Consider the following 13,243-nt stretch of genomic DNA (forward strand, 5'->3'; position numbering starts at 1 on the left):
TCTCATACAGTTCTTGCAGTGGCAATGGACGTACTAGCTAGGGGAAGTGCTGCATGTTCTCAGGAGCAAAATATTGTGGTTTGACTGCTGGGTAAATGCCATTTCATGCACAACACTTGTGATTGCAATGGATATACTTGCTGGGATATTGAGGGCCGGCAACCATATTTCCCCAGTGACAGCATCAGTTGAGGGCAGCCCATGTGAAGAACAGCTCAGCTGCACTGAAGTTAACTCCATTTGTATTTAATGGCTTCAGCACTTGTTTGGGTGCTATTCTCAAAAGTAGCAACACAGCAAAATGAGTGATCTCTCTTACTTGGTGCAGCCCCACCCAATTTAGCCTGATCATCTTCTACCAAATGTCTAGTTCCTTGTCATCAGCAGAGGTGGGCAATTAGCCTTAATGCTGTTCTGCAATGAAAGTTGCTTGGCTTAAGCTGGACCACTAGGTGGCAATACGGGCTGCAGGACATCACAGGACAAGAGACTCTGCTAGAATGGGAGAAAGGAACCATACCCAAAATCTCAGAATTCAGAGTGGCATCCTGCTACATTTGACCCACTAAAATCAATGACCATGACTAAGTTAGGCCCATTAATATCAGTAGGTTTACTCTGAGTAAAACTTAATTGAATCCTACCCTTAGATTAATTTTTAATGCACTATAAAGCATTTCTTAGAGGGACGCGGGTGGCGCTGTGGGTAAAACCTCTGCGCCTAGGACTTGCCGATCGCATGGTCGGCAGTTCGAATCCCCGCGGTGGGGTGCGCTCCCGTCGTTCGGTCCCAGCGCCTGCCAACCTAGCAGTTCAGAAGCACCCCCGGGTGCAAGTAGATAAATAGGGACCGCTTACCAGCGGAAAGGTAAACGGCGTTCCGTGTGCTGCGCTGGCTTGCCAGATGCAGCTTGTCACGCTGGCCACGTGACCCGGAAGTGTCTGCGGACAGCGCTGGCTCCCGGCCTATAGAGTGAGATGAGCGCACAACCCTAGAGTCTGGCAAGACTGGCCGTACAGGCAGGGGTACCTTTACCTTTACCTTTTAAAGCATTTCTTAATTGCTTTAGGTGGAGGATTATCTTAATCACCACCAAACACTTTCAGTAAATCTTCCATGTTTAGAAGCAATGTGCCTCTGATTACCAGATACTCGGGGACACATAACAAGAGAAGGGACTCTTGCTTATGAGCTTCCCAGGGGAATTTTGCTGATTATTGTTGAAGACAGTGTCCTGGATTGCATGGGCATCCAATCTGATCTCCAAGGCAATGGAGGAATCAGTGCAGGCAGTACATAGCACCTTATGATGCTCTGATGCACTGAATCAGTATCTCAGAGGTGGGCACAAAATCCTATCCCATCAATATGCAGGAATTGTTAAACTCCAAAGAGGAGGGGGTTGTTCTGTGCCTCTGAATATTTTTCTTTGTCTTCTTCTGAGCAGTGACTTCTGAACTGCACAGATCCCTCCCGTGCATCATCTCAAGAGACTTAACTAGTGGAGAGACTCTCTCCCTTGGGGGAAAAGGTGATGCTCAGCATAAATAGATGTGAGGCAGGATGTATATTATTATGCTGGACAGCATCACGAGTCTGCAGTGCTTCTGCTGTGGGGGAGATGGAGCACAGCTCTGTTCTGGAATGCAACTTTGAAAAAGGTATATATATTTGTACTGACTTGACATCTGCTCCCTGTCCATAGGGAATCTTATCCGCTGGCATTACTGAGCATTCTCTTCATTTGGAGTAACTCTCTTTGCCAGGCATTTACAGTCCCCTTGTCACATCTGTTATATCAGGGCTGGGGCTTTGTTTCAGAGAGACATGTAGAGGAAGGTGGGAGAAATGGGTGCATTCTAGAAATCATATCATGCATTTTGCAAATACTTGTATTTCTTTAGATCCCTTTGGAATATGTAAAATTAATCCCAATTTCAGTGGGAACGAATTCATGGTTAGTTTTGCATAAATTCTAAAGGGACCCAAGTGCAACTTACTTATCCTGGATCTAATCTTGAGCATTTTAAAGATTGGGGTTATATTTCTTGCAAATATCAGACACAACATGTGCTGGCCTGAGGAGCATTAAATGTAAGAGAAATGCCACTCAGTGCTATTCAGACTCTGCCCCTGAGTCAGCCAATCACGTCTCTCTGCTGAGTGCATATGGGGTAAGAGTTGACCACCAGTGAGATCAGGGCTTCTCTGGTAGAAGCTCCAAATTCCTGGAATTCCCAGGACAGACTCACACAACCTCTTCCCTCTTCTCTTTCCATGGAAGCTTAAAACCTTTTCGAATTTCAGGTTGCATTAGCTAACAGTTAAGTTTTATTGATTGGCGACTGCTATTTCTAACACTCTTTAAGTTTGTTGCCTCTCTCTTTTTAAATTTTGTGCATATTTTTATCGTTGGTTCTGTTGTTGGTTGTTATCATTTGGTCCTGTTGTAAACTGCCGTGGAATCCTTTTTCATGAAATGCAGCATTAAAAATATTTTTAATAGAAAATAAATAGCATGCACGGTACACGTTTGTTGCATTCACTCTTTTCATTCTTATGCGTAGACATGAAAATATTTTTAAAAAACGACTTTGTTGAAAAATGAAATGTGCTAAGGGAAGAAACCTAACCCCACCCTAGAGCTGGCTGAGGAGCCTTAGAAAGTGGCATAGCATTATATATCTCTCTGCTGGCAGAGACGGAAGTTTGCTGGCAGAATGGCATTACATTGCTAGAATGTCCCTGGCGCACCAGTGAAGAGCACAGATGTTCCACTGGTGGGAGTGGAAACAGGGCAAGTTGGACATAGATATGCCACCTTTTCCCCAACCCATCCACAGAAATGGAGAAGCTCCACAGCAGCCCCTGGGGCTGGTGCAATTAACCCCCTCTATTGTAGTTAATGGGAGGGAAGACAAACAGGCTGCCCGCATCTTCCGCACTGCCCACACCAATAATGGCAAAGCAATAGATGTGGTTGATGACTCTACAAGCCAATCTCTGAAATGCCTCCCTGCTCTAGCATAGGTGTAAATTAGGGTTGCTCTACTTAAGACCCTCTCATGAAGATCTGGAAGAGACAGGGACCAGACAGGGCCCTTGAGAACCTCACAGACAACGAGTGCCAGAGACTGGCAGAGCCCAAACAGCAGTCACTCCCTTGCTCTTGATTCTGGCTTCTGGGTGCCCAGCAGCCCCCTACCCCTCCCTCGCAGGCTGCACCTCCAATTCCAAAATCTGTAAGGAGAATAAAAAGCAGATATTCAAATTGCCACCATCACAAAAGTGCCACTGTCTACCTTACCATGCTGGGATGAGTAATAAGAATTTGATCCCCGCTTCAGGAGAATGCAACTCTCTTAAAAAATAGAAGATGCTTGTGCTTGGATTTCATCAGATACATTCATTTCTGCCATTAGATGCTTCCGGTCCTGGCTACAGTGCATCACAAAGTGCTTTGGGGGGGGCCTTACAGTTAACCCAGACAGTATACTCCCAGACACATAGAGCAGCTGTCATTGCTGTGTGTGGCTCTTTGGAAATTGCAGGATTCCCATCAGCCCCAGCCAGCATGGCTGACAGTCAGAGTTCTTCGGTGGCCACAGGTTTCTCAGCCCTGGCCTTAGACCATATATGAAGCTGCCTTATATCTAGTCAGAACGTTGGTCCATCTAGCCTAGCATCAGCAACCCTCCAGGGTGTCTGGCCAAGGTCCTTCCCAGCCTTGTTACCTGAGATGTTTTGAACTGGAGACACCAAGGACTGCATCTGGGCCTGGCTGCAAAGCTCTTTGCTGCCAGCTGAACACTGGTTCTTTCCCAAATTTGCTTCTGTAGCAGAAGGAACTGCTGTCCTCCTTTCATCTCAGGAGCTCACAGGCCTTCACAAGCCCCAGAGCGGAAAGCTAAAGCTGCTGTGAGGTGGGGCTAGTCTTGGCAATCAGTGCTCCATTCCCCACAGTAAGGAGAAAGCAGAGCCCCTGAAACAGCAGATCTGGCTTTCTTCAGGTGGAACAGCCTTGACTAATCCCATCATGAAAGCATCCCACCCTTATCCAAGAAACCCTGGCATTTAACTAAGAGCTCTCCCCAAGGAAGAAACTGTCGGAGAGGCTCTGGTTCCTAGAGCGAGGACTTTGTTTTAGCTCCATCCTGGGTAGCAGCTCAGGGGAAGTCTGGGTTGGTGATGTAACACCATTCAAGGGGACTGGCCAGTGCTTGTTGCCAGAAGCTTCTGCTTCATCTGCTTGGATTTTGAAGCTAGAAGTCAGCCTGCTGGGGTGGTAGGAATGTCAGTGTATCCACTGCTTTGTGACAGTACACTGCTGGCTGGCCATACAAACTGGGGAAAGGAAATCTATCTGAGACCTCAGTTCTTTTCTTCACCCTCATATAGTTATTCTCACAATAGCACAAGTTGGAAATCTCAGGCAGAATAAACACATGGTTCTGTGACTGCAACAAATTTCTAGTTGGTCCTGGGAATGGAGTTGGACACACACATATATTTGTGGGAATTGGTCTTCTTCCAAAATGCTGAATCCTTGAGGCCCCGACTGTGGGAGCAGGTAGGTCCCTTTCAGTTCTCAGCCTTGCCATCACCCTTGGCTGTTTCTGATGGAGGCGTTGCTGAAGACAGATGGAGCGGCATCATCCCAGCTGCATCCCTGCCCTTTAGGCCCACATGTCATCATAATCGCTGCTGCTGCTGTCAAATGAGCTGTTCCCAGGCCCAGCCTTGCAGTTCACCAAAGGTCTGGGGGAAGCTGTCGAACCTGAAGCAAAGAAATGAGGGCATTTCAGGTCAGCTGCCAAGAAGAAGGAAGAAGCTCAGAAGGAAAAGATGCTGAGGGGGAAGCTGAGGTGCTTGGTGACCTAACTATCCCAGCTGCGAAGCCTCTCTGGAGGTCTTGCTGGGTAATGAGGGAGAAAACTATCGGCTTCTCAGGGTGGAGAGCTCTGGCCCCCATGCTTCTCTCTTTAGGCGATCTTGTTCTGCTTGACCATCACTAGAGCTCTACATTGTGGGCTGCAGTAATTGGCAGCCCTATATTTAGATGAGGATGTGTGGCACCCACAGCCCTTAACTGTCCCACAATTTTGTCTAAGCCACAGATGGCCACCTGGCAGCCTAGAGGTCAGACCCCCCCCCCAAACAATGCTATATGACCCCGTCAGCTCTACTGAATTTTAATCAAATGTCTGGCCATGGTTTCATGTGGAATATTTTTCTTTAACGTTCCATCTCTCTTTTGTATCTAACATGCAGGTACATTAGCAAATGTGTGTGTAACACAATGCCTGGCCACACATGCTCCATAACTGCAAAGCCTTAATTACCAAATGGTGTCAATTTCATTACAGAAAATGACCTCACTTTTGAAGGGATCAGTTTGTGCTCATCTCTGACGTTCAGAGTAGATACAACCTTGTTTTATTTTGTGATGACCTTTGAATGTGCTAGCTGACTAATTAAAGTTCCATTGATAATAATCCTACGCTTCACCTCCAAAGGAAGGCTCGTTTCCTGGATGGTTTTCCTGTTGCTCTGGTTTCTGGATGTTCTCATACCAGTCTGCGTCTCCAGAAGAGGTGCTGTCACTGTCTTCAGCTGCAGGTCCTGCTGGAGAAAACCATGGACTTCATATGGCAGTGAGGAACTGGATCCAGCACAAGAAATCAGCAACAGCATCACAATTACTATGTCCCCCACAGAAAGGTACAGAAAGGCTCTCACCTGCTTGTGGATAGGCCTCTGAGGTGGGGTGCTTGTTGTCCCCCGCCTCGTGCATAGCTGGCATTGCAAAATTGTAGCGGGGAGGGTCTTCATCAGTCACTCGGTTTCGAAGAGAATCTGAAAGCAGGGGCCAAAGAGACTTCATCATCAAGCTCCCAGATGCAGGGGAAGGGGAGAAGGAGGTTCTTTCAAAACACAGGGGTAGGAGGATCCACAGAATATCACTGTCACCCCCACCACCAAATGACTTCTTGTTCTTCTAACAAGTTGATTTGTCAGAAAAGTAGGCTATTATATATGCTGTCTTCAAACTGCACACCTCTGAACCCTCAAACTTGCAGATCCTTTAACCCTAAGTTCCCACAACTCTTGAAGTTTACAAAGTTTGCCCCTTGTGGCTTTTTGTGTCTCCCCCCCCCCTTTCCAGGCACACCAAAAGGGTAAAATTCCTCCTCAGGTCTGCCTGGGTGCCTTCCTGCTCCCTCCTTCCCCAGTCCTCTCCTGCTGCCTCTCTGCCCTATCTCCCAACCTTGTCCCAACTAGCTGGGAGGGGCCAGTTGAACCCATGGGCTGTCCCTGCAGAGCATTTTCTGCTCCCTACCCAGTCCCTGCACGAACCCATTGATGGGATTTTATTGGGGTGGGAATGAAGAAACACACTGGACACATGCTCAGCTTCCTAAATGCAACCCCTAACAAACATTCAATTGCCTCTGAATGTGGATTGCATAATAACCCAGGCATACAGATGTGGGGCACACTAACATGCATCTCAGTAGAAAACCTGCACTTAATCTGCTTTTAAAGTTTGCAGTGGGAAAATCTTCGGGGACTGTGGAGGAAGGGAGTTAGGGAAATAGCAGGTGGGCCAAGTGGCACTGAGGAACAGTAGTGATGGAGAGGGAAGTGTTTAAAGAGCTTAACTAAATATTAAAATCAAATGTGTGGCATGCAGTTTTGTCTGCATTTTTCCTTTAATACTGATCTAAGTCAGACTTCTGAAACTGCTGCTAGTCAAGCAGAGGGGTGTGTGTGAATATATACTGGGATATATGGGCGGGGGGGAGTGGGTGGAATTCTGATTAGGAAAACAGCACAAAGGAAAGGGTTAAACATCCCCCAGTCCTGATCAAATCCTTTTGGCTCCCTTAAAGTAGAACCACAAAGGATCACAAGGGATTATCATGGATGTATATCTTGGTCCAAAGAAGCTAGGAAGTTTCTGACAAGAAAGCAGTGTGTGCCTGGCAGTGGTGAGATGCTCACTGTAGAAGGTAGACAGTTGCACAGGTGGTTTGCTGCTGAAATCATAGTGTTCATAGTCGGAATCAGAGTCTTCACTAAGGGGTGTAGGCAGCACTGCCGTTGCTGAAAGGGAGAAAGAAACATGAGTCCACTCAGGGAGAACCAGCTAGTGGAGCTATCAGGCAGGACTTCAGGGCACGAGTCCAAGGTCAACTCAGAAATGTAGCAGGACTGACGTACCCTGGGCTACACCCAACCTTCTCTATCTGCTACTGCCAGGGCTCTTGTGCCAGGGGATAGGTGAGTTTTCTTGTTGCACAACATAGGAATCCAACACAACTAGTTGAAACTCACATCATGGCAGATTGCATGATCCATCGTGCAACAAAGCTGCCAGCAACCTGCTTATGAATTCTCCAGCATAATAGCATTTCACTGGCACAAAATATTTCAGCCATTTTATCAGATGCATGAAATGCTATCTTTGCTTGGCAGAGTAGATAGATAACTTGTAGATAGACACAAACACAGAGAGACATGAAGGAGAAATGTAACCAGTAAAATCAGAGGGAAACAAAATACAAAAAAATGACACTCTCAGGCACTTACATTAAGTAACCATTCACAGAGCATTATTGATGATAAACACAAAAATCTTGGAATGGGTACTGGCACTTATACAATATTTAAAGTACCGTACAGTAGATTTTCTAACTGTAGGCTTTTTGGGGGGAGTTATATTATCTATTTAAATGGTTTTAAAATATATATATATAACTATTTTAATGAACATAAAATGGTTAAACTGAGAGGAATCCTGATAGGGAGAATGTTATCAAAACAAACAGACACTGGTGGTGTGAGGCTGGTAATAACTGGGATTCAGTAGCAAATACCAGCTCTGAGGTAGGGACTTTCCTCAGGAAAACTGCCTGTTGTGATCCTAATAATTATAAAACACATCCAACCAGCAGCATTATTGGATAACTGCAGCAAAAAAGAGATTGGGATCGTTACTGTGTCTCAGTAGCCATTATGAGGCAGGAGACACATGAGACAAGGGATAATATAGTGCTACCATTTCGCTCCCAGCAGCCCATCAAGGACAGCCTTATGGGCTACTGTCTTGTAGATTCTGGTCCAAATCATCAAACATGGAAACTAGTAACTGCCAGGAAGACAGGAGAGAGAGAGAGAGAGAGGGACAGGTGGTCGGTGGAATAAGGGAGATACAAGTGATGCCAGCAAGCTATAATTTCCCATACCTTCTTCTTTGGGGAGGTTTGTGGGGACTTGCTGATAGTTGTTGCGTGTTCCAGTGGCTGAGACTTGCATGATGTGATTTAGAAGGATGGGGGCAGCAGTTGAGGCACAGGGATTGGCACTATCTGCAACCGAAAACAGATATTTCATTCTATAAGGCTTCCCTGCAAACAGACTTTGCACGCAGATAGGAGTTTGACTCCCGCTCTGACAACAGTGGAATTGGTGAGCCTGTGGCTTTCTAGACGTTGTCAGACTACAACTCCCATCATCCGTGACCATTGGCTGGGCTGGGCGGATGGGAGGAGCCCAGCAACATCTAGAGGGCCACAGGTCCTTCATTCTTGGCCTATACAGGCTTCCGTTCCACTCCTCAGAGGGTGCTGAGGTGACAACCAACTTCCACATGGTAATCGTATGAGTAACTATTGTGTTATCCGGGGCAGGGGGAAACCAACACCCTTGCTGCCAACTGAGCAGTGGAAAAGTCAAATATTCCTCCAACAAATGTGCTCTGTAAGAAAAGAATAGCATCTGCACATATTTACTATGGAAAGAGATGATACAGTAGTTTGGAAAGGTCCAAAGGAAATATAGGCCCTCCATAGTAACTAAAGACAGGTCAGACATGACGTATGGCAACCCATATCGGATTTTGCCGAATTTCCTTGCTTGCTCAACAACTTTGGGCAAAACATTTCACTCTGCTCTTTCTAGGCACAGTGAATTTTTAAGAGTGGGGTTTCGCAGGAAAAGTTCTGAAGAAAAAAGGGAAAAGGGTGTGGGTGCTCAGACACTGAGCTTTAAATTGTGCGCTGTGCCTGGAAAAACCAGAGGAAAGTTAAGTGTTGATAAGCCCAAAGTTGCATGCCCAGGTAACATCATTCATTCATGTAAAAGAAGTAAACATGAAAGCATTTTGTGGTCATTATACATAGCAAAACGGGACGCAGGTGGCGCTGTGGGTTAAAGCCTCAGCACCTAGGACTTGCCGATCGAAAGGTCAGCGGTTCGAATCCCTGCGGCGGGGTGCGCTCCCGCTGCTCGGTCCCAGCGCCTGCCAACCTAGCAGTTCGAAAGCACCTCCGGGTGCAAGTAGATAAATAGGGACCGCTTACCAGCGGGAAGGTAAACGGCGTTTCCGTGTGCGGCTCTGGCTCGCCAGAGCAGCGATGTCACGCTGGCCACGTGACCCGGAAGTGTCTCCGGACAGCGCTGGCCCCTGGCCTCTTGAGTGAGATGGGCGCACAACCCCAGAGTCTGTCAAGACTGGCCCGTACGGGCAGGGGTACCCTTACCTTTACCTTTATACATAGCAAAATGACAACTATAAAATCCAACTCCACCCCCCCAAAAAAACGCCAAAGAAATAGTGATTAGACACAATTTCCATCTCTTATTAAAAGCTTGGGAAAACAAAAAGGTTTTTACCTGGCACTAAAAGGACAACAGAACGGGCACTTAGTGAGCTTTCTCAGAGACAGCGCCCTAGAAGTGGGGCGCCACAACCAAGCAGGCCTCACCTCTGATGACAGGGGCACCTAGACAGGGCTGGCCCAATACCTTTTGGCCCCTGAGACAGACCCCAAAATGGCACCCCCATCCCTGCCAAGGAAGAAGGAGTGAGGGAAGATTGGAAACAATTGGGGTGGGGGTGGGGAGACAGATCAACATTCGGATCTGCTGCTCCTGTGGATCCTGCCACCTGAGGCAGTTGCCTCACTTTACCTCATGGGCCAGACCTGCACTCAGAGGATGGTGTCTGAAGGACATTATAGTTATGAAACCAGCACTCTGAACTGTGTCTGGAAACAGACCTGGCATCAGTGTGGCTTTTTAAAGCAATGTGGAGATGCGTTCTGTTCACCTGGTTGCAGTTAGCAGCTTTCTGATTGTGTGTAGCACATAATATATTTTTTTTTTGCATGTAAATGTTTCAAAAGGGGGCCAAGAAGTAGGGATATGCTACTAAACTATAGGGACAAACGTCTGCCAAAATGACAGCCCACAGGCTGGCTGAATGTTGCATCTTTAAAGCAAACGAAATGAGTTTCTGACATGAATCCATATAACTAAATGCCCATAACAGGGGAGAAAATGAACACCTGGAGCCCCAAGAGATAGTGGCTCAATTACGCACTTTTCTCTGAGAGGCTTCTAAGTCTCATTTGCAATCAACCCTTATTCTTGAAATCTATCTGCACTCTCCTTCAGATTTCAGGAAGCATTATAGACTTGTTATAAAGGAGGCTTCTGGAAGTGGCAGGGATACACTGAGGCTGAAAAACATTTGACAGCTCGTGACAGCTTCTTGGTGGCAATATGAATCCATGGCAGGGACACTTTGCAGCATTTCTGATTCCTGCCAGGAAGGGATCTGGCATCTGTTTCGAAGCCTTCCTATAGTAGCTGTCCAAAACACACTATATTATATCCACTCCACCAAATTCCCCATAGCATTATTTATACGTAGCTTTCCTCCCTCTGTAGTGCTGCTGATGCCCAGCATACCAATGGTACCGTTTTTCCTTCGCCTGTGTCGCAGAATGGTGATAATTAGAGTCAGAATGGCCAAAAAAAGGAGAAGACCCAGGACGATGCAGAGAATTTGCAGTATCTGGTATGATGGTCTAACATCTAAGTTCTCAGGTGCAGTCCAACCTGCAAATGGAAACATTAGCAATTGTGGGTAGGTGGGTGGGTAGTAAAGATGGACAATTTTAGAAGACGAATACAGCTATTTTTTGTACACAATTATGCATGGTGGATTTATGTTGCATTTGTGATGTCCTATTATGTTATTGTTATTTATTGTTGGTAATGTGCTTTGGGATTCATTTGAATGAAAAGTGGAATAGAAATACAACCAGTCAATCAGTTTCCCCCAACAGAATGCATTTTGCATGCTATTTTCAATGAATAAGCACATTTTTGTATGCATTCTTTGGTTTGCGAACTGCATGGCAAAAATGAAAGTAGTGCAGATTTCAAAGGAGAGCTGTATTCTGATTTGCTAATTGGTTCAGGAAGTGTGAATTTGGAAAATTTGCATGAAATGCAAAATAAGCAAATCGTCACCCACCCACCCACCCACCCTACCTGTCTCTAACGTGTGGAAGGGAGAAGGGCAATGAAGAGGGAAACAGCCTTCTAAGCTTGTGTTTGATTTTGTGCCATTTCTGTCTTTTCTTTGTTCTTATACCATAAATGTGTTGCTGTTATTGTTGTTGCTGGTGCTGTTGTTATGAGTTTGGGAAGGGGGGAGTACGCTGTATGCCAAGACCCTTCTAATGTCTGGGGCCCCTTCTAATTCCTGGAATAGCCAGGCTTGCTTCCTGGTGAGGTAATGGGCCACTAAGGAATCCAGAGGAGTCAATCTGGGTGCTCCCCCTCCTGCAACTCATAAGTAGTTAGAAAAACAAAGGCCAGAGTTGAGAGTGGAGTTATGTGTGCTGGAAGCTGGAAGCAAGGCAGCCAGCTGCGAATTCAAAGCATCAGTGCCATGCCTGATTTCTCCAGGAATCCACGGCTGCAGCTATGAGAGAAGCAAGGCCTTATGGGGGTGTTAATGCTGCAAACCCCTCCATTGCAGGCTCTGGTTGTAAATATGTGCAAATAAACCATATTAACTCTCCAGTCTCTGCTGCCCCTCATTCCAAAGGAAACACAAATCCTGAGTAAGTGCCTGGGACCCCTGGAATCTTGCACCACTCAAGAGATTGGAGTGACATGTAACATCATCACAATGATTATGATTATGACTATTAAATTTATTAACCCTAAGGTCACAGGGCAGGTTGCAACGTTAAAGCACAACACAATATGAAAGCCAGTCTAAAACAACTTAGTAGCATGTCTTCACTGTGGATGAAGGCTAGTCTTACTATGGTTTCAGTTACCCAGCTGTGCATACAGTCCCTATGTCACCTAGAGGACACAGACCAGGAACAAGGGAACAATAAATATAACAGCAGGTGTGGTGTGGAGAGTTTAGAGGCTGGGTGTTTGTTCATATGGGTACTGATCACACAGGCAGACAAGACCAAACAAGCTGAGATCATGATTTTATGCTGCCTCCTTTTGTAACGCCTGAGCACAGACGGAAGATGCAATACTGTCTGCAGGAGAAAGTGCCTTGAGGCTTGAACTTACGTGGACTGGTCAGGTGGGAGACTGGAGTCACTGCTTCTGTCGCTTGTGTGTTTGCAGGGCCTGCCAAACCCTGTGAGCCTGAAATCCAGAAAAGGGCACAGAAGAGTAAAGAACCAGCAACACCTAGGACCGTATGAGTTTTTGGTTTAGAGAGCAGGAGACTGAGAAAGAGGGTCTAGACTGCATCTTCTCAGGATCCTGGGTGAGTGAGAAGGGACTCCCCAGCTCCTGCTTTTTCCTCTTAGTCCCCCCCCCCCACATAGTTTTTACGATTCTGTTTTATTGTGATTTTAACCAAATCAGCAGCAGCACAGGGAGAGCCAGAGACTCTCCCTCATTTGCAGATACCTTTGTATTGAGCTCAGGCAGACTAAGCAGGCTGTGCTGGTTTCATGTCAGCACCCGGCAGCCATGTAGATCAGCAGGAAACAATGTCGGGTAAAGCACATCGCAGGCTTGGGGTAAAACAGAGACAACTGGAAGCTCCTTTAGACTGTGATACATGTTGTGACAGCGACTTCTGCACCATCAAACCAGCTACCTAGCTACTCTGCAACGCAACCAGGGCATTTTCAGGTGGTGGGTGTGTCTGTTCCCAAGTGACATCTCAATCACCTCCTTCAGGATAGCCAAACAGCATCATGGCATGAAGTCCCTGCTGAAGCAGGGAAACCAGAAGGGACCCCTTACTTGGACCCTGTGGCTACTATCTGTATTGGGCTGGCATGGCATAGATTTCAACCACTCCTCTTTCCATGCAAATCACTGCAAATTGTGGAGAAATGAATTCAATAATGGAAAAATGAGAAACCAAGAAAACTGAAATTGACAGATCCTGCTACA

At 46.4% G+C, this 13,243-nt stretch overlaps 1 protein-coding gene across 1 annotated transcript in view; it reads right to left on the reverse strand.

Moving 5' to 3' along the window:
* Positions 1–1,062: 1,062 nt before the first annotated feature.
* CD6 (CD6 molecule) overlaps positions 1,063–13,243 on the reverse strand; it is a 40,095-nt gene continuing 27,914 nt past the window's right edge. The window contains exons 5-12 of the mRNA XM_083754093.1: positions 12,401–12,478; positions 10,692–10,909; positions 9,680–9,685; positions 8,251–8,944; positions 7,007–7,108; positions 5,741–5,857; positions 5,510–5,626; positions 1,063–4,778 (exon numbers count right to left, since the gene is read on the reverse strand). Coding sequence (XP_083610219.1) covers positions 4,678–4,778; positions 5,510–5,626; positions 5,741–5,857; positions 7,007–7,108; positions 8,251–8,944; positions 9,680–9,685; positions 10,692–10,909; positions 12,401–12,478 — 1,433 coding nt within the window. The 3' untranslated portion in view covers positions 1,063–4,677. The remainder of the gene's footprint in view (positions 4,779–5,509; positions 5,627–5,740; positions 5,858–7,006; positions 7,109–8,250; positions 8,945–9,679; positions 9,686–10,691; positions 10,910–12,400; positions 12,479–13,243) is intronic.

This window comes from Podarcis gaigeae (genome assembly GCF_964106915.1).
Source record: "Podarcis gaigeae genome assembly, chromosome: 1".
NCBI lineage: Eukaryota > Metazoa > Chordata > Lepidosauria > Squamata > Lacertidae > Podarcis > Podarcis gaigeae.